The 21,294-nt window shown below is 31.8% G+C and overlaps 3 protein-coding genes across 5 annotated transcripts; 1 reads left to right on the forward strand and 2 right to left on the reverse strand.

Moving 5' to 3' along the window:
- Window positions 1-472: 472 nt before the first annotated feature.
- LOC120113643 lies at window positions 473-973 on the reverse strand. The gene has a single exon (XM_039134726.1). It carries the CDS (start codon window positions 971-973, stop codon window positions 473-475), a length of 501 nt encoding a protein of 166 aa, XP_038990657.1.
- Window positions 974-5,973: 5,000 nt separating this feature from the next.
- LOC120113745 (prolycopene isomerase, chloroplastic-like) lies at window positions 5,974-10,236 on the forward strand. 3 transcript variants are annotated; one of them, XM_039134795.1, is made up of 13 exons: window positions 5,974-6,747; window positions 6,938-7,144; window positions 7,242-7,341; window positions 7,436-7,518; window positions 7,635-7,691; window positions 7,771-7,923; window positions 8,039-8,117; window positions 8,208-8,356; window positions 8,479-8,613; window positions 8,768-8,881; window positions 9,152-9,262; window positions 9,371-9,479; window positions 9,724-10,236. In XM_039134795.1, the coding sequence occupies exons 1-13, from the start codon at window positions 6,325-6,327 to the stop codon at window positions 9,795-9,797; spliced, it is 1,794 nt and encodes a 597-aa protein (XP_038990726.1). In that variant the 5' UTR covers window positions 5,974-6,324; the 3' UTR covers window positions 9,798-10,236. The 3 variants fall into 3 exon arrangements, 2 of the variants coding, with proteins under 2 accessions (XP_038990726.1, XP_038990727.1); XM_039134796.1 differs by having other exon boundaries at window positions 6,695-6,751; XR_005515335.1 differs by lacking the exons at window positions 9,152-9,262; window positions 9,371-9,479; window positions 9,724-10,236 and adding an exon at window positions 9,008-9,112 and having other exon boundaries at window positions 8,768-8,953.
- Window positions 9,985-15,095, reverse strand: LOC120113744 (ABC transporter G family member 22-like). Its single transcript, XM_039134794.1, has 11 exons — window positions 14,951-15,095; window positions 14,225-14,625; window positions 12,868-12,938; window positions 12,363-12,598; window positions 12,123-12,278; window positions 11,862-12,045; window positions 11,478-11,786; window positions 11,113-11,397; window positions 10,734-11,018; window positions 10,546-10,653; window positions 9,985-10,419 (listed from the first exon to the last, which is right to left on the reverse strand). The coding sequence occupies exons 2-11, from the start codon at window positions 14,604-14,606 to the stop codon at window positions 10,198-10,200; spliced, it is 2,238 nt and encodes a 745-aa protein (XP_038990725.1). The 5' UTR covers window positions 14,607-14,625; window positions 14,951-15,095; the 3' UTR covers window positions 9,985-10,197.
- Between the last annotated feature and the right edge of the window lie 6,199 nt (window positions 15,096-21,294).

Genomic DNA, 21,294 nt, shown 5'->3' on the forward strand with positions numbered 1-21,294 from the left:
GGGTTTAGGGTGTAAGAGAAAAAATATTATTGTTTGTATCTGACTAAGAATCACTCCAAATCGAACATTAAAAAAGAAAAGAAAAAAAATCAAAGATAATAATTTCATTAATAGTTTTACTTTTCCCCCCTAAAGAAATAGTATTGGGTACACGGCTTTCGACCTGTGTCATTGTTGTGTTCTTTTGGATGCTTTATGCTTCCCTCTATGTTTCTTCTTTTCCCTGTGGTAGTCCTTTTTCTCCTGTGAATGAAATGATCTCACCTTAAAGAAAGAAAGAAAAGGTAATTTGTGTAATTATAATTATAACGACTTGATTACAGTTATAATCATTTCAACAAAATGTAATTTATGTAATTGTACTTTGATCATTTTGTACCTGGGAATTAAAGATATCACGATCATGGCTTGAAACGCTCGTCGTTTTGAATTCCGTCGTCGACAACATTTTTATTTTTAATTTACAGCTTGTTTAATGGCGCGTGGCTCTCTCTCTTTGAGAAGGACTTCGCCAAAACCCAGTCCCATGAAACTTTTCCCACATCTCTTCTTCAAGCTTAAACAAAGATTTATCGTCTTCCTCCGAAACCTTCATCTCCAATAAAATATCTTTAACACAAACCATGGACCTATTACTCAATTCGCCCTCTTCACATCCCCAACCGTTCCTCGGTTGAAACAGCCCTTTCTTCCGCCTCCGTATCAGGCGGAAAGCACGGCGACACAACCCTGTCGGGACTTTATAAATCACTAAAACCAGAAGGTTGGCTATCCCGCAAGGACAACAACAACAAACGGCCGCGCACTCGGCCGTCGTCCCCCCACAAAATTCCCCGAAGTTGGCTCTCTTTCTGGGACTGCCTCCATGGCTTCCATCGTCAACGCCGGAGAAAGACGTGGGATGGCTTTGAAACAGCGGTTGCGGCCGGTAGACGGCAGTGGTGGGAGTCCTGAGGAATATCCGATGAGACATTAAATAAAAAGGGTATTATTGATTGGATATTGTTTTGTTCCTCGTTGAATGATATGTTTTCAACAGAATCCAAACAGGGAAACAAACACACAACAAAAACAAATGGGTAACGAATATCAGAAACAGAGAAAGATAAAATAGATGCTTAGAAGAAATGATGTAGCTGGGTTTTTTTCTTGGGGGGGGTTGCTTTGACTTGCTTGTCGAGTTGTCGCTATTATTTAGGGTTACCATTCACCATAAACCAGAGGAGTTTGTGTCCTTTAGAGTTTAGATAGAGAGTGGAAATCTGAAGCTTTGAATTCTCTTGTTATTATAACTAAAACGTTTTAGCCTTTTGGGTGTTTCAAGAGCTTTCTTCCGGAGACTCATTCGTGCTTACTTGCGTACATTAGGACTCACCATAATCAAACTTTTTATTAGTTCCGCATTTAATATGTGATATATATATATATATATATATATATAGAGTTGAACAACTCTAATTTATTATTAAAACAAATATATTAATTATTAAAAAATTTGATTAGTAAAATCACATCAAATTAAATCAAATCAAATCAAAAAAAATTCAAATCAAGTTAAACTTTATTCATTCCTATTTTTTATACTTGAAATTAAATCGACTGTTGTAAACTTTATAAAAATATATATATAAACATATAATGATTTTAAATATTTGATTTATTGTCTATTAATTCATGTAATAAAATATCTAAAATCTATTGGGTGATATTGGGGGTAAAAGATAATATTAATTTTTCAATAATATAACTGATTATAAGATAATATTTATTCATAATATTTTTTAACTATTGACAATGCACGCATATTGTTTTATTTGGATTTAATCAGGAAACAGCAAAACTGTATAATATATTTATACACTATTAATTTACCAACATCTCATTGAAAAAATAAAATGTGATGTGACCTTATATAATTCATTATTAAGTGACCATGCCATGCCACCAAAGTTTTTCCAAAATGACGTGCTTCTCTAATTTTATATCCACTAAAATGATTATTTATTATAAAATCTTCTAGAAATTTACTATTGGGATTTAAATATATATATTTATGTTATTGTTTCAAAGAAACTGTAAATTTTCATCAGTGTTTTGAAAATCATATAAGACCGGTTGGTTCAACCAGGAATCACTGTTTAGTCCGGTTCAATCTATACCGGTTGAACCGTTATTAGTGAATCGGCCGGAACGGCTGAACCGTTCGAATTGAATCGGCTGAAAATAAAAAAAAACCGGGAAAACCCGAAAAAAACCGTCAATTTTGTTTTTTTTTTTAAAAAAAATTAAACCAAACAACGTCGTTTGTTAAACGAGCCAAGTCGAACTCGAGTATTGCTGAGCTCGACTCGAACTTGAAAACTTTAAAAGTAAGCTTAACTCGACTCAAACTCACGAGCTAAAAATTATCAAGTTCAACTCGAACTCGAAATATAATATTTAAACTTGAACTCGAAAAGGCTTGAACTAAATAAAAAATTAGAAACTTGATTGAAGCCTAAAATTCGAACTTTATTGAAGTGAAAGAATAGTCCACTCAATGCTCACCAAATGGCTCTATGATTTTGAATGTCAAATTATCTCTATTATTTATAGAAGTTAGTTGGGCGCTCTTCTATGTTTTTAGTCATGTGAGATTGTTTTGTTCTCATATTTTTATTCTTTAGACTTTTGGGATGCTCTTCTATATTTCTTAGCTATAAGAGATTGTTTTTAAAAAAAATTAAACCAAACAATATCATTTTGTTATGATTTTTTTTGCCCCAAATTCATTTTTTAATTATAGTTATATAATTATATTTATTATTTAATATGTTTTACCTTAAATATTATGTTGTAGTTAATTTGAATCATTTTGTTTCACTTGATTTTATGGTTTTTAACTTATATATGTTATGACTTGTGATATAAAAAATTATTTTTTATTAAATATTTTTTGTATTTTATTTAATTTTTTAAATAATTATGACATCGTCAGGTTCTTTCAACCGATCGGATTAGTTCGACCGATTAAACCAATGAACCGATAGCATGACCGATTCGCTAATCGATCCGATTATAAAAACCATGATTTTCATATTGTCTTTCGGTTTAGACCACTAGCCGCCCTCTTTGATTTACTATTAAATAATTTGGTAAAGTTAGATTAAGTCATTAATAAACTAATAATTTGGTCAGTCGTGGATTTCCGACTAACAAATCGGGTTGACACATAAGAAATTTAAACCGCTAATTTAATCAATTTATATAATCCAAATTAAAAAATAACTATATTATATATCACGTATAGTTGTTGTAATTTAATTAACTAATTATTAAAAAAATAGAAATGTGTGAATTTATTAAAATTCTAGAAGAATGTAAACTAAGCTGCAGTTGCGGCATCCGTAGTGTACCTGCTCCATTTAGCTGGGAGAACTAACCAAGCGTGTCAGGTAAACTGAATGATGAAGCGAGTTTTGCATACAACTTAGCCCAAATTGGCCACGTGGGCTTACCTAATTAATACGAAAAGTTGATTGATAGTGAACTAAGTATTTCTATTTATTATGAGATATTTTAATTCAAAATAAAATGTCGGGTCAAAATATTTCAAGAAAAAAGTATTAAAATAATTATTTTACTAAACATTATTGACCAATTTTATAATTATGTCATTTGAATATTCGAAAGATATTTTCTACAGGCTCGAATAATATATCTATTAAACATTAAAATTATTATTTAGTATGAACCAAACAACTTCATGGTAAATGAATTGTTGTTATTCTTTAAAATCTTAGATTTGAACATCATGAATATCAAAAGTGTGAACATTCAATGACTAAAAATTACCGATTATTTACCTACATCATATCAATATATATACTATTGTCCATTATGATTCCATGATATATGCAAATTCAAATTATAAATTCATAATTTTAACTATTTGTATGGTTGATTTAAGAACCTTAGATAGTACTTTACCCTAACCGCTCTCCCTTTTTTTAGTCTGTAGAGCTTGTGTTGTTTTCTATATATTAGAATGATTTTTTTATTTTGTTTAGTTGACAATGATATTTAATTTGACGTTGGTTATCGATCGTCGATTATATAATTTTTTAGGTTTTAATAATAATAATTTTGTATTCGTGATACGTTTTTCGTTTTTTTTCAATCATTGGGTTAATTTTTTATTTTATTCTTTCTCATGATTGGATTTAATAATATCACAACTGATCAATATAACGCCTATTTATAATCCTATTGATATTCCTTGCTATAGACTCTTAGATTGAATTTGAATACACGATTTTACATTATTGGATAGTTTCTCATAATGTTCGACTATGATTTGTGATTCTTGATGATCTTTTAATAGTTTAATCTTTTTTGTGGTTCGTTTGCCCAGTCAGAATTGTTCGTATCTATTTTGTGTTTGAGTCTTTTCGTTGAATTTTTAATATTTTTCATGTATGATTCTTATATGATCTATAGATATTCGTTTCTGTGTTATAAGAAAAATGTCATCATTATGCATTTAGTTTATTATGAGATTTATAAACATTTATTGTAATTTTGATTTTTTCTATTTTTTAATAAGACTAACAGTTTTTATTAAAAAAACTTAGAAATGATGTATAGCCTCAAATATAGTTTTTAGAATTGTTTTTGAGTGAGATTTCAAAGTAATAAAAAAGCATATATTACAAGTTTTGATATTGATATTGTGCGGAATTACTGTAAGAATCTAGGTAAAATAGTTATTTATAGAGTATAAGGAGATATTAGGATAGAAGGAAAATATAATGTTAAATATAAATTTAAAAAATAATTAAATAACTAAAATAAAAATATTTGAACGAGAGAAATATTGAATAAATAATTTACCCATTGTTATATCCAGGCGGGAGATATTCTTAAAAGAGAAAGTAATTTTAGTGATCGAAAATGTCTTATAATATATGATTTTAATTAATTTTTTTGGATTTATAAAAATAACCAATAAATTTACAACGCGAACTTCTATTTCGCAACACAGTTTCTAAATTCGCAACGCGAATATGAAAATTTTCGCAAATTTCGCAAATCGAATTCGCTAATTTCGCAACTCAATTACTGATATATGTAAAAACGGTAGAAAAAATCCGGCAAAAAAACCGAATTCGACAATTTAAAATCTGAGTTGCGAATTTAGCAAATTAACAAATTCGTGATGCGAAATGTAAAATCTCGCCTCTTAAAGAAAAAAATTAAAGGACATAAAATGCACTGAAGTATTTTCAACATGTGACATCTCAATTGCTAAGTCCACGTATGAATCTCTTAATTAAACCTACGATTGTAAATGAATTGAACAAACACGAATGAGGGTATGTTCATGTTCGTTCGTTCGTTCTCGTTTAACTTTAACCAAATAAACGAACTGTATAAATGATTTTTCTTTAAGAGGAGAGATTTTACATTTCGCAACACGAAATTGTCAAATTCGCAACTCAGTTTTCAATTTGGCGAATTTGGATTTTTGACCGGATTTTTCTACCGTGTTTACCTATATCGGTAATTGAGTTGCGAAATTGACGAATTCGATTTACGAAATTCGCGTTGCGAATAGTTGTGTTTACCTATATAGGTAATTATCATTGCGAAAATTTCCATGTTCAAGTTGTAAATTTGAAAACTGTGTTCCGAAATTAGAGTTCGTATTGCGAATTTGAAATCGCATTATGATTTTATTGGTTATTTTTACAAATCCAAAAAAATTAATTAAAATCGTATATCATAAAACATTTTCGATAAGTTAATTTTCTCCTTAAAAATAAAGAGAACTAAATTTCATCAAAATAATACTTGTAGGGTTAAACGTCTAATGGCTGCCAGTGTCAAACCCACCAAAAAGCATGCAAAAATACCAATCGATATGGAGCAATTTGAAACACATAAAGTGGATTGCATTTTATGTTATTTTAGATTAGAATATTACAGACTACTGGCTTTTGTCTGATTCTTACATGACGAAAAAAGTATCAAATTTTGGCATCAAGTTTTCATCTTGTGGATGCCACCATCCGTCACAAAAACCCGAAAATAAGTTCCAAAAATTGTTCCTCTCAACATACCGGACTTGGGGTTCATAGCCTCTTCACTCACCGCCACTCAAACTTCCTGCAAAAATTCATTAACCCACTTCAAAATTCTCAATACCCAGTGCCCCAAATCCCAAAACTCACTACTTGCTACCTTCAAAGCTCCATTCTCAAGCTTTTGGTCTTTGATGGTGGAAAAGTGGTAAACTTTCATCATTTCAAACCCTTTATTTCCTTGAAACAGAGGTCTAGAAACATGAACTCAGGCTGTTATCAAACCATTCAGTTCCCTACAAAAGAAAAGCCCGGGTTTTTGTCATGGAATCCATTGAAAAGCTCAAGATTAAACGGTTACAAGATTGGTGGTGTCAAATTCGGGAATTTTCAGATTAGTCAAAGGAGAGAAGACATTAGTACGAGGTTGAAATCCATGTTGAGCGTAGACAGCGTGGTGGAGATGGAGGGAAAGGAAGGAATCAATAGGGGGAGTAAATATGATGCAATTGTTATAGGGTCTGGAATTGGAGGGCTTGTTGCAGCTACACAGTTGGCTGTCAAAGGAGCCAAGGTTTTGGTATTGGAGAAATATGTGATTCCTGGTGGGAGTTCTGGGTATTACCAAAGAGATGGATACACTTTTGATGTTGGATCTTCTGTCATGTTTGGATTCAGTGACAAGGTCGGTTTCTTTCTTATATGTGATTTTGTTTAGCCCATGTTACTCGGATTCGGATTCGGATTCGTGCATGTTCTAGTTTTTTCATGCATTTGAAGTGGATTATGTAACTTGAGTAACTTATTGTGTTTAAGCATGTTTGAATTTGCCATATTTTTTAGTTTTCGTTGATGTGTGGTTCGATTTTTGGCAGGGGAATCTCAATTTGATAACTCAAGCATTGGCCGCAGTTGGGCGTGAGATGGAGGTGATTCCGGATCCGACTACAGTTCATTTCCATCTACCGAATAACCTTTTGGTTCGAGTACATAGAGAATACGATGAATTTATTGACGAACTCATGAGTAAGTTTCCGCATGAGAAGGAAGGGATCCTTAAATTTTACGGCGAATGTTGGAAGGTCTGTTCAGATTGAGGTGACCGCAACTTACTGTAGTTTTCTATAGTTATATTTAGTTCATTATTCACTTTTAGTACTTGTATCTATATTTGGCTAGATCTTCAATGCTTTGAACTCGTTGCAATTGAAGTCACTCGAGGAACCAATCTACCTTTTCGGACAGTTCTTTCAGAAGCCTCTTGAATGTTTGACGCTGGGTAAGGACTGCTAAACATTTAATCACTTGATGTGAAAATTTCAAACATAAATAGTTTTATAGCAATCGAGTTGACGTCCCCTCTTTGTCTACAGCTTATTATTTGCCCCAAAATGCCGGAGATATTGCTCGAAAGTACATGAAGGATCCCAACTTGTTGTCTTTCATAGATGCTGAGGTGTGTGACAAAATTACTCTCTGTATTCCTAAAAGAAGAGAAGGGAAAATGAGTAGTAGAGTCCGAGATAGTATTTATTTCAAGGTTTTTCTACTAATACTGAAGTATTCCTGCAGTGTTTCATAGTGAGCACGGTTAATGCTTTGCGAACACCAATGATCAATGCAGGCATGGTAAGCTGTTCGATTAGTTTTTGGCAACTTTTGTCTTGTCTCTCTTATTATCGTGCCTCTTATCTGTAGATTATGGCAGGTTCTATGTGACAGGCATTTTGGAGGAATTAATTACCCTGTTGGTGGTGTTGGTGGAATCGCAACGTCTTTGGCCGAAGGACTGATTGATCAGGGCAGTGAAATACTTTACAAGGCAAATGTGACTAACATCATACTTGATCAAGGGAAAGCTGTAAGTTCATTCTTAGTTTTGAAATTCAGTTTGATGCCTAAATCATTGATGGATCTACATGTTGTAAAATGTTATTTATTGCTTATGGAACTGAATTTCGGATTGACTTTTGTAGGCTGGAGTGAAACTTTCAGATGGAAGGGAGTTTTTCGCCCAAACCATAATATCCAATGCTACTCGATGGGATACCTTTGGTTAGTGTTTGAAAAGAGCTGGTTACATTCCATATACTGGTTTTTCAGATATATTTTTGAATGACTGAATTGTAATCCGTGGTCTCACAGGGAAGCTGTTAAAAGGAGAAGGCCTTCCAAAAGAAGAAGAAAATTTCCAGAAAGTTTATGTTAAGGCTCCATCATTTCTTTCAATTCACATGGGCGTTAAAGCTGATGTTCTGCCTCCTGATACTGATTGTCATCATTTCATGCTCGAGGTATTTTCATTTCTAATTGGCTTCCTTAAAACCAACTCTCTCAGACACGAAATTGATGAGTATAGATTTTCTTAGTAGTTGACTAATTGTTTTATTGCATATTTGTTTCTCTATACGACAAGGATGAGTGGACAAGATTAGAGGAACCTTATGGGAGCATCTTTTTAAGCATTCCAACTGTTCTCGATTCATCGTTGGCTCCAAAAGGGCGTCATATTCTACACATATTTACAACTTCTCCTTTAGAAGATTGGAAGGTAAGTTCAGGCCATAAATATAATCTAGAAGCCGCCCTTTCCGGTCCATTATACTGACCGTCTATTTTCGAGTTATGTTACAGAATTCTTTTATATAAAATATGTTTCGCTTTATTGAATCATTTTATAAATATTAGTATTTTGGCTTCACTAGGGACTTCCTCCAAAGGACTATGAGGCGAAAAAGGAGCTAATTGCAGAGGAAGTCATTGAGCGGTTAGAAAAGAAACTATTTCCGGGGCTTAAATCATCCATTGTTTTTAAGGAGGTATATGCTTCAGCTTTATAATACTTGATGCTAATGTGGCTGTTACATGGTTATTTATTTATTTTAAAAAAAGGAAGAAAAAAAGAAGTAAGATGTTGAAGACCAGAGTAACATTATTATAAAAAGCGGAAAATGGGTTCCATTGTGAACTGAACAAAACCGACTTCTCGGTTTGTAAATAAGTAAACACTCTACATAGAGTCAACGCAACCATACGATCCTAACTATTTTGATTCTCCAGTTACGAAATCTTTTGAATATCACTTACAGGTAGGGACCCCAAAGACACACAGACGGTTCTTGGCTCGTGACATGGGAACTTATGGACCGATGCCTCGTCAAATTCCCAAGGGCTTATTAGGAATGCCATTTAATACAACAGTGAGTCCTATAGTGATCTCCACTTGTTTTTTTATGGATTAGGTAGTTTTAATACTCTTTTCAGCTGTGCTGCTAGTTTGATGGTGCACATACAATAATAACTTGCAGGGTATTAGTGGTCTTTATTGTGTCGGAGATAGCTGCTTTCCTGGACAAGGGGTTATAGCGGTCGCTTTTTCAGGCGTAATGTGTGCTCATCGTGTTGCTGCAGATATTGGTTGGATCTCTCTTTCCTAAACTAGTACAAAGATAGCATTATTGTCAATTTGAATTAGGAAAGAAAAAAATGCATAGGAAGTGAGAATTTACTGTAAGTCCATGTTGCTTGAACGCAGGGGTAAATCGAACATCGGCAATCGTCCAACTAGGATACTTAAATTTTTTCATGTCAACTGCTTTGGTTATGCATGTTTCTACCCTCCTGGTTGACATATATAGTTCTTTTTCTTTCTGTTTTTAAGGGCTTGAGAAGAAGTCTCCCATATTAGACGCTGCTCTTCTTCGATTACTTGGGTGGTTAAGGACATTGGCTTAAGGTAACATATCTGGAGATACAACCCGTAAAACCGACATCTGCTTGGCAAGCATCAGTAGCCGGCCGATCGGAGGTTCAGAGAAATGTTTTGTTGTTTTTCCTCTTGCAGGAAGTTGGACAAAAATATTTGTAGAAAAAGATTACATGTTAGTCGAATGCTTAAAGTATATTTTTTGAGAAAAAAATCGATCAAATAACTTGATTTAATAAAAATTTACATTTCAACTGAATGCTTGAAATGTCATCTAAAATTTTCATGACAGCACTTTAACAATTTGAACCAACAGACAACATTATAAAAGTTGGACTCATATCACATCGAATGAAAATACAGAGAATAAATCTCAAATTTAGCGTAGTAAAAGGACAAAAACCATAATTTGACCGAAGTATATCATCTTTAAGCTCGGGAACATAGATTCATCTTCCGCAAAGACAAGTAGGCCAAGAGACGGTAGCCAAAAATCATGGCTACCAATGCTGCCACTTCCCTCAGTCCATTGTCTGTTTTGATCCCTTTAAATGGCGGCACCATGTCCTGGTATTGAACCTTTAGAAGAAGATTATAAGTGTGATAGTTAAAAGACATGTACCGAATCCAGGATATGAACACCGGCACTCTCTGCAAAATCAAAAGTGAATTTCAAACACGAATACTCGAAGAAAAATGAAGGGTCGGAACAAACTTCGACTACGGATTACATGAAATGAAGCTATCCATTGTTGTTGATAAGATTTGTTAGCCTACCTCTACAAAATAACCACCAGCCAGCATGAAGGTCATCACAGTAACTGAAGCCAGTGTGGTGGCTCTCTTTAAGTCCATTAAAGTGGCTCCAATTGCTAGTCCAAGACCCTGCAAAAGCAGCCATATCCCATGGTTGATTTTTCACATTAATGGTATCTTTTAAACCATCAGTTGCAGATGGGGCGAACCTGAGCCGCAACGATGCAGAGGAAAACTGTAAGCATGCTGAGGAAGAAGGGAGCAGCACTCAGTCTCAGGCCAGTCATGAAATAAACTACTAAAATGAAAAGCACTGGTAATATAAGATCGAGCGGAAGGTCGCTTGTGGTTCGAGCTAAGAAGTAAGCACTCAATCTATACATGTCTGCTGCTCTTTCTTTGTTAAGCATTGCTCTTTCTTGAGGGAAAGTGAAGATTGCAGTGAAAACAGGGAAGAAACCCCAAAAAACGGCGATAAAAAACAGCAGCCCCGCCTGCAAGTTTCTCATGGTTCCATTGTTAGGGTATTAGATTAGGAAAAACTGACCTTGATGTCCTCTAATGGTGAAACAGATGATCAAAATTTACCTGATCTTGACGGCCTTTAATGGATTTACTATCTGATTGCCACCATAGTAATCCCAAGATGATTGCTGTGGAAAGAACTTGAGTGATTCTCAACCAGCTGAAATAATCATGCCTTCTTTCTTTGATCCCTCGGATGAACAATATGCAGTATTGTTGCCACCAGCTCGCTCCCCACTGCCGCTTCGAAGACGACACTTTCAGCTTTAGTTCGTCGTCTAATGGAAGAGGAGCCATAAGTTTCTTCTCGGTTTCCATAAATCTCGACTCGTAGGCTTCCACAAGGTACTGCTTTCAAATGAAAGGACCATTAAGCATATTGCAGTTTTCAACGTCAAAATTAGCCATGGAAATGGGAAGTATTTTACCTCGTGGACAACCCTCGGTGGTGGCTTCCCATTTCGTGTTTCAGTTTCGGAATTCTCCATTTGAACTTTGTCTTCGAGTTCCGATGGCACGGAGATATCATTTAGGTTCCCATTTGCAAGGTCGAGCAGAAACTCTGCTGGATTCATGGCAATTAGCGGGGAGCATCCTATAGACGAGAAATAAACCATTGCTTCCGAAGCTTTCCCGAAGTACAACAAACTGCCTTTCCCTAAAAGAATCAACTTATCGAATTTGTGAAAGAGCCTACTTGATGGCTGGTGGATCGTTGTTATCACAGTCTTCCCGGCCTGCAAATGAGTGTGCAAAATAAATTACAAACATTTTCGGATTTTGAATTGCAAGTTTGGCTTCAGATATCAAACCTCAGCTATGTCCTGTAATGTTTGAACTGTCCTTAAAGCTGTTGTGGAATCCAAACCGGAGGTTGGTTCATCCAGGAACAGAAGGGAAGGGTTGATTATGATCTCGTTACCGACACAAACTCGTTTCCTCTCCCCGCCGGACACACCGCGGACGAACGAGCCGCCGATCATCGTGTCCTGGCATCTATGTGTGTGACAATTGCAAGAACAAGTTTAGACACTTAAAAAACCAGTGTTTCGGAAAAAGCAGAGATGAAGTACCTCTCCAAGCCTAGCTCATAAATGACATCTAAGGCTCGTTTTTCCTTCTGCTGTTTCGTTAACGCCGGTGGCAGCCGAAGAAGAGCTGCATATGTCAATGTTTCTTTAACAGTAAGGTGAGGAAACAAGACATCATCTTGAGTCACGAATCCGATCCTGTCGTGAATACCACTAATATTATACCAATTCTTATAATTCGACCCGTCCAATTCACCGAAGCATGAAGCTATATATTCTTACCTGCTTTTAAGAAACTTGGAGTAAGGCTGGTCGTTATACGTAATGGAGCCGCCAATCGTGGACTGAGTTAACCTGCCGCCGAGTAGATTAAGAAGTGTGGTCTTCCCACTTCCTGAAGGTCCCATAAGTGCAAGAACTTCTCCGGGGTTTACAGAACCTGAGATTCCATACAAAATATCCTTCTCTACACTACTTGTCATTCCTTTGATAATCACCTTGTAAGTCACATCTGTGAACTGCAAATTTTCAGGATTCAAATAAAACAACCTTCATTGACACTTCAAAACTTTTTAAATATGTATAAAAAAATTAATCTACGCGGGACACATACTCGTATCCTACACTTAAACTCGAATCCAAATAATATAACAGTTCTCCATCCTTTGCCTGTCCAAATAGTTGGGTTACCCAAAATTATCCATGTTCCAATTTCCATTAACAAACACAGATTTCAAGACCTAGTGGGAGCGAATACTGGGAAATCTTCATGTTTGAAAACCGTTACCTTCAAATAAATTGGCAAAGTAGGCTCTGTTTGAAATTTTGGCTTGCAAGTTCCTGCTTCAATATATTCCGCTGCAATAAAAAATTTACTATTTGCTTAAGAAATCCATATAAATGATAACATGATACCATTGAAATTCATTGATTAATATATAATATTTTGCTAATAATCACAAACTCCAGGCCATTATTATATTTAATATATATGCTAATAATAAAATTTAGATAGGGTTTTAGTGCATTTATTAAGGGAAACAATATTTTAAAAAAAAAGTGGGATGAGAAATAGCAAGTATATATTTATTAAAATCTGGATTTGTTTTTATTAAAATTTCATTTAGAATAGATACAAGATTCAAGAGGCAAATGGAATTTTACCTATTTGCATATAATTTCTCATTTATTTTCAGGATTGAAGTGACTTGTAACAAAATAATGTTGGGAAATCATTATTTGACCTAACTTTTTCGTGTAACATAAACAAATCATTTGCTTACATCTCTACAACCACTGCCTCTATCTATATTCGTGGCCAAAACAATACTTCTATTTTTTTAAATATATAATCATTCACACACAAAATATGGTTTTAAAACGAAGCATTAAGCCTTTTACGTAATTATTGATATTTTTAATAATTAGAAAAAAGAAATTTTCATGAGAAATGAAAGCATTATTGCATGTATATAGTATAATAAAGAAAAAAAATGTAAATTATTATGACTAAAATGCTTATTTGACTGAGTCAAGCACGGGTTGGGTAGTGTTTGACTTGAACTCATTAAAAAATTTATTGTTTGACTAGATTAGTTTCTCGTTAAATTTGTTAAAATTTTCTCATTAAAAAAATTATTGCTCTGCTAGTTGTTCGTTAAACTCACCAGAATTTTTTGGTAGCGTAATTATGATTTGACTTTTGGGTATAGTAAATTATTAATTTAATATTTTTTATTATTTATTAAAAATTAATATACTAGTAAATTAATAATTAATTAATTAATAATGTAACATATTTTTAATATCTAGTAGTAAATTAGTAATTATTATTTAGATTTTTTAATACAATAATTTTTAAGATAATTACTAAAAATAAAAAAATAATGAATTGCTCACGAACTTATTGAATCAAGTTAGAATTTGCTCTAATCAATTTGTAAAGTTTCAAGTCAACCTCGAGTTCGAGTCGAATCAACTTAGGTTCAACATTGATCAAATTTTAACTGAATCGATTTCGAGCGGCTTAGAGCTATTCAACTCATTAATCGCAAATTATTGCATTTTAATTGTTTCATTTGTTAATTAGATTTAAAAGCTGTAGCTTTTTTGCATGAAAAGGCATAGATATAAAAAAAACTTACGTATATCGTCGTCGCTAAAGAGTTTTGAATCGGCGATCTCGTCCGGTGGAACAGTGAAGCCAGTGAAAGAGAAAGAAAGGCCCAAGCTAGCGCTAGAGGCACGGCTGAGCGCCGCCCCGCTGCTCAATTCGTCCAAGTCCAGCTTCATCTGAGCACTCCTCGCCTTCCGAATGTGATTGTTTTTGCTACCGCCGCTCCGTCCGGGCGATGCGCTAACCAATAACCGCCTGCTCGACTTGCGAGACAAAATTCCGCCGCTATCGGACGTTCCCGGCGCTTGATCGCTTTGCGACGCCGGCGATTTGAACGCCGCCGCCAGTGTTTCCAACAGTTGATCGGATTTTGTTCGACCCAACGTCGTTGAATTATTTGGTTTCTCCATATAGAAAACAACTGTATCCACGTAAGGTTCAAACAAAATAAAAGAAATGAATAAAAAACAATGCTGATATATGAGGAAATGTATGGTACATAAGGGTTGCCCGCATGAACTGGTAACTATCGATTCCGTATTATCACGTAAAAAGAAAACTAAGATGAATTCAAGTTTAACTATTTTTTGCAAAGTTGTTGATTTTCTTGATCATTTTTGTTTCCCGAGAAAATTTCAACAGGAAAAAAATTATCAGTGGAAACTGGACTTCTGTGAGACATAATTTCAATGAAAAACACAGTGAAGGAAATAGTTTAAGTAAAAAAAACAATAATGATTTCATTTTCCGTACGTTTTTTATTTTCTTATGAACCAAACAAGAAAGAGCCAAAAAGATGAAAAATAATAGTGCTTGCCTTTTGAACTGTTAAACAGCTTCGGTACCAGTAGTACTTATAAGGTGCAATTAAAGAAGGGAGGAAGACATCAAATCACCAAAATAACCTTCGAATTCATCAAGTTTTACAAGTACACCCATAAAATCCGATTATAGCTGTTAATCTGTGATAATAACTGGACTTTGATTAGTAAGCGATACAAAACATACAGTGGAAGTAACTAGCACCCATCACGGTCAACGACAATGACCATTCTTTGTATTACACGTATCCGAACAGAATCATATTTGTATTTTTCCTTGTAGAAAGTTTTCGCCTTTTTCTCTGTTAAATTCTTTTGAAATACCTGCCGATGAACTAAGATAGCGTTAAAAATATAACAATTCATGAAGAAAAAGAATGAGAATCGTTTATGTTGTACGTTAGTTTTAGGGTTTCATTGTTGCAGTTCAGTGGGGTGGATTTGATTTTGGATTTTATAAAATTAATATAAGAAACGATGAATTGTTTTGGAGGGTAACGATGGATGTTTTTGCCTAATAAATTGGGTGGCAGTAATTAAGTGTTGATGTGGTATTGTTTGTCACTTTGTGTGATTACCTCTCTGTCAGGGAAGCCAACAATTTTGGAACTTTGTACACTACCCTTTCTCCCACATTACTCCCTTGTAATTTTATGAACAAAACAAATGTTGTTTCTTCAATTTTGAAGCCTCTCTTTTTGAGGCTCCAATTCCTCCTCGTCGTGCTGCAGGTTGTCCCTCCGCTTCTAATGATAGGAGTTAAACGAAATCTTGGTTTGGTTGTCTATCACTCATTTTATAATCTTAAATCTAAATAATATAAGTATATTTTACTATATTCATATATATATATATATATATTAATATAAATATTGAATTAATTTTAATCTTTTATTCTCACTCATCCAATGATTCTACATTTATATAAAACTAAAAAATTATATTGTATAAAGAAATCTTAACCCTAGGATCCATTACATGCAGGGACAGACTTACGTTACAAGTGAGGGACAATTGGCACCCCAACTTTGATGGTCTAATTACCTTTAAGCCATTGGTGGTTTCAAAACGGTTGCAATTAAGCCTTTGCTCCTCCCAAATCTTTTTGGTATAGTTACTTTTAGGATACTGTCAGTTTTAGAAAGAATGGAATTAAGTCTTGACCCCAAATTTATTTGATTTAATTATTTTTAAAAATTTTGTTTGTTTTAAAATTAAACAATTTGCTCTCCTCATAATTCAATCATGGCTCTATTTCTAATTACATGATGTAAAACTTTTTTATGTTGATTTAAAATCATTAGATAAGTGAAAATTTATGGTTAAGATTAACAATAGGAAATAATAAGATATTTATTAGAAATATAAACAATGAATTAATCCCAATCTTTTATTTTTCACTCATCGAATGGTCTTAAATCTATGTAAAATTAATTTGTAAGTGTATGTATATTATACTAAATTACACATTTAGTTCTAAACTATTATTTTGTTTCGTTTTAGTACTTCAACTTTTTTTTTCAAAACCATACATAACGTCTAGTTTAAGTTTCAATTTGATACTTCACCATTCAAAACTCAACGATAATGCTGACGTGACATGACATATCGATTTTTTATTTTTATTTTAATTTCCAGACCATCTTTCTTTGTCGACGTTGCTTGGTTAATTTTATTCAACCATTATGAATTGAACCAGAGACGCTTGTATAAGATACAATACACTCAACCATTTAGCTAAGCTAGTTATTTAAATTGATTTCACCATATTTTATATTTAACTTGTATAATGGTATCACAACAATATAAATATTTTTTAATTATTATAATATTTAAATACGAGACACTTTAAATTTATGACCGAAAGCTTAACCACTCAACTATAATGTGAATCTTTTTATATACTAAAATTGATATTTACTTATATCAAAACTAAATTAAAATACAATTTTTTCACTTTGTTATAAATTCATATACTTTAAAATCAATGATCTTATACACAGTCTGATATGTTTATGTTTTTTGTGTACCATATCATGTTTATGTTTTTGTGCATTGTATTGTGTTCATGATTTACTGCATTAGTTTATATTTTAATTATTTTTATGTTACTTTTGTGTTATGTTTCATTCATTTATATTTTGTATAATTTGTTACAGTCATATTTATATTAATGTAAAAATTACATTTAAAATTTTAATTTAAGGTATCAAAGCATAGCCGAAGTATATTCTAAAGATTTAAGATAGTTACATATACGGAAAATATTTATTAAAAAGAACAAAAGAGAATTTATAAGGCAAGAAGCTACTATGTACTAGTATTAACTAATGGTGGGACCAATTACATAAGAACAATATATATAAAATAAAATAAAATTGAGCAAACTCGAAATGATAGATTCATGGGAGCAAATTTGTACCCAAAAAACACAAACTCGGAGCATTAATATTTTGTAGTGCCTTTTCTGTATATAGCATTCGCAATTATTCAATATCTTAGCAAAGTTTGCATTTTACTTTCCCTTGCTCAAACGACCATTTTGTTCTATTTTCATGTAAGGTTTGATTTCAATATCTTAATAATATTTCTTTTAAAATTTGAACTTTAATCATCTTCTTAGAAATATGATAATACATAACTTTTAATAATTATATATAAAATATTTCATTTTAATTTAATTTCTGTAGTATTTTATATTAATTATAATATATATCTAAAAGAAAAATCATATAGTCGAATCCATCCATCCCAATTAAACACCATAGTCTAAATTAAAAAAGGGGCGGTGCCGCCCAGTCCAGGGTAAGCCATGTGATAAGGTCAGAGGAGTCACACAGAGTCGGAGGGAGTCTCAACTTCTCCTTTATTTTTATTTTTAAAAGTTAAGATTTTTGCCAAAATTATTTGAATTTGTCATTTCTCATTCCGTGGCACTTTATTTGAAGAATCATTACTGTATATATTTGCTCCTAAATAGGTTACCGTCATTCTTTAGCCACGTGTACCGTCTGGAATCCTTTAAATGGACACGTCACTAAGTGTTTAAGTGGCTGCCGGTTACCAAATGAACTGCGTTGACACGTTGAACCAACGAGAAGCTTTGGCCATCGGAGAAGCTTCCACGTGGAGTTTTAGGGTCACGCGATTGGAAATTTTAACTGAAATTAGTTAATGGAGTTGCTGTCATTGCCAATTGGAAGATGGACAAGAGAATTCTGGAAATCTTAACACCCTAAGACGTGTTCATTCGGTTAAAACGATGGCCTATCGAATTAAAATATATTTAATTAAATTAATCGAACTTTTTTTTAATCGTTAACCGAACCAATTTTTTTAAAATATTATCTAAACCGAATAATTTCGGTTAATTTTTTAATTAACCGATTTTTTTTAGAATTTTAGAATTTAATATTTTTAATTTAAATTTTTTATAATTAATTTAAATAATATCTAATTATAAATAATATCTAATTAATTTAATTCAAACATTTTGCATTTAGTTTTGATATTATTTTAATTAGTTAATATTGATTTGAGTTTTAAATGGATTGGGCCTCCTAAGTATCTTAATATAATTATATTTAAAGGTTATTTCGGTTAATTAACCGATTTCGAATTGAATTAACCGTTAACCGAATTTCAAAAAAAATCTTTAACTGTTCCTTGACCGAACTAATTCGGTGGCCGACCGAATTAACCGAACTAATTCGGTTCGATAGATTAATTCGGTTAAAACCGAATTTTGAACACCCCTAACCCTAATATAGGTATAACAAAATAAAACTACAAAAGATATGAGTTGTATTATTATATATTTTCTTTAAAAAAATGAAGGTTTTTATATTGGGTTTATCTAATTTGAAGTATTTTTATCAAATATATATTAGATTTACTTTCATGATGTAAAAAGTGTGTGAATTAGAAATTTTAAGATCTAACAATTCATCGAAGATGATGGTTGACGGTGATTGTTGACAATGATGAGTGTTGGTTGACGATGAAATTTTTTATTGAATTTATAAGTCAATTTTATATATTATCTAAAGTTCAATGATTAAATTAATATTTTATGTGAAGTTTAAAAATTAAGTTAATTTTTAAATATTTTTACTTGTGTGTCACGTCAATAAAGTGACAATAGTTAATGGTCCAATGATCAAAATAAGGCTGATAAAAAAGTGACCAAAATGTAACTTTTTAAAATCAATGACCAAAAATAAAAGTGATTACCAGTGTAATTTACCTAACTTAAACTATAATTTATATAATAATTAAAATATTTTTATAAAATAAATATAATTAATGTCAACCACAATATAATCTAAATATTATTTTATGATAAATACACCAAATTTTTAATTCGACTCAACAGTTATGTTTTAAACTTTTAAAGCATCTCCAATCCTGCGCCATAGTGGAGTAAAATCTCCACTTTGGAGCTCCAATGCTGCGCCAAAGATGAGCGCCAGTTTAGCGTGGCAAGCAGTTTCACGCTACATGTAGCTACGTTACAATTTTTTTTTTTTGTTTTTTGTTTTTTTAATGATTAAATTAGATTAAAGTAGATTAAATTATATTGAAGTAGATTAAATTATATTGAAGTAGATTAAATTACAAGATAGATAAAAATACATTGAAATTAGATAAATAAACGTATTAATTTTTTGAAACATAAAAATACAACAAACATAAAAACATATAATTTTTTAATTATTAAATTAGATTAAAATAGATTAAATAGCAAGATAGATAAAAATACATTGAAATACATATTAATTTATATTTATGAATGTTTTATTTATATTTTTATTTTGATATTTATTAGAAATGTATATGTTTTATTTTATATATGTAAAATCAATATTATAATAGTTAAATATTATGAATAAAGTAGAGTTGGTGGTAATGTAGAGATAGTGCTGGAAATGAATTAATGTTTCATCTCTAAAGTAGAGATAGAGATGCTCTAGAGTAGAGATGAGAATTGGAGATAAGGCAGGGTCTCGGAATTTAATCATATCTTATTCAAGACCAATCCTCAAATATTATTTTGTGAAGAATATATCAACGTAATAGCTTGTTATTGGTTAAGGTTTAGACCCTAAAATTTTTGTCAACATTTGTGTAATCTATCTTAAATTTTCTAATATAATTAAACGACATTCGACAACATATCTCCTAATGTTATTAATGTTATGTTATAATTAGGGATGGAAAGAGAGAGGCGGATGAGAGCAATCGTCTTCTAAAAATTTAAAATTATTATTTTTTCTATATATATATATTTTTGAAAATCCATTCCTTAGAATTTATAAATTCATTCTTCCTAAAATTTTAAAAATTCATTTCTTAATATAAAATTCTACATCCGTCTCTAATTATAACCGTAATCACTTCCAAATCCACAACAGGAAATACGAAGCTCATGCAATAAAAAAGGTGAAACTGTTTTTTTATTAATTAATTTATCATTTAAAATTCTTAATTTAATATCAAGAATCATACTTCAAAGAAAAATAGATAATATCGTTAGACTAACGAAAAAATTAACACTTGGACTAAAATATTACATCAATAATAATAATAATAATAATAGACAAAATTATATTAAATTTTAAAATATATATGACACATCTTTAATTAAGTTTTTTTTATTAATTTGGGTAAGTATAAGGTAGTATCTATTCAAAGACAACTATTATCCATTGATATTGATCACTCATATCCCTTATATTGCCAGTACTCGAACCCAGAACCTCCAGAAATATTAACAATTCTTTTATCATTGAGGTCAAATTATTTCGTACTATAACTTTTAAGTTAAATATAGTAAAAAGAGGAAAACTATATTTGTACCAACCTAGCTTCATTGTTTGGAGTACAGGTAAAATTAACATAGTGGTTCCGACTCCTACAAAATTGATTTTAGTGATTTAAAATAATTTATTATCCTTTGATGAATTAGATTTGAGTAACAGTAAATATAAAGAATAAATATTAAGATATTTTAAAAATATATTTCATTGTACTTGCTTATGCTTTGTCCATGAAATAATAGATTTATGCATAAACCTCTTTAAAATTATATAATTATACATTAATATATAATAAAATTATATTTATCCCTATTAAAATAAAAATATATGATATATTGGTTTTTTAAATATAAAATTATAAATTAATAGGTTAATAAATTAATATAATTTATTGATCTTCATTGTTCAAAGATTATTGTTTAAAGTGACTCGTCTAATTTAATTCGTCAAATATTGAG

This window comes from Hibiscus syriacus, unplaced genomic scaffold (genome assembly GCF_006381635.1).
Source record: "Hibiscus syriacus cultivar Baekdansim isolate YM2019G1 unplaced genomic scaffold, ASM638163v2 tig00110213_pilon, whole genome shotgun sequence".
In the NCBI taxonomy this organism is placed as follows: Eukaryota; Viridiplantae; Streptophyta; class Magnoliopsida; order Malvales; family Malvaceae; genus Hibiscus; species Hibiscus syriacus.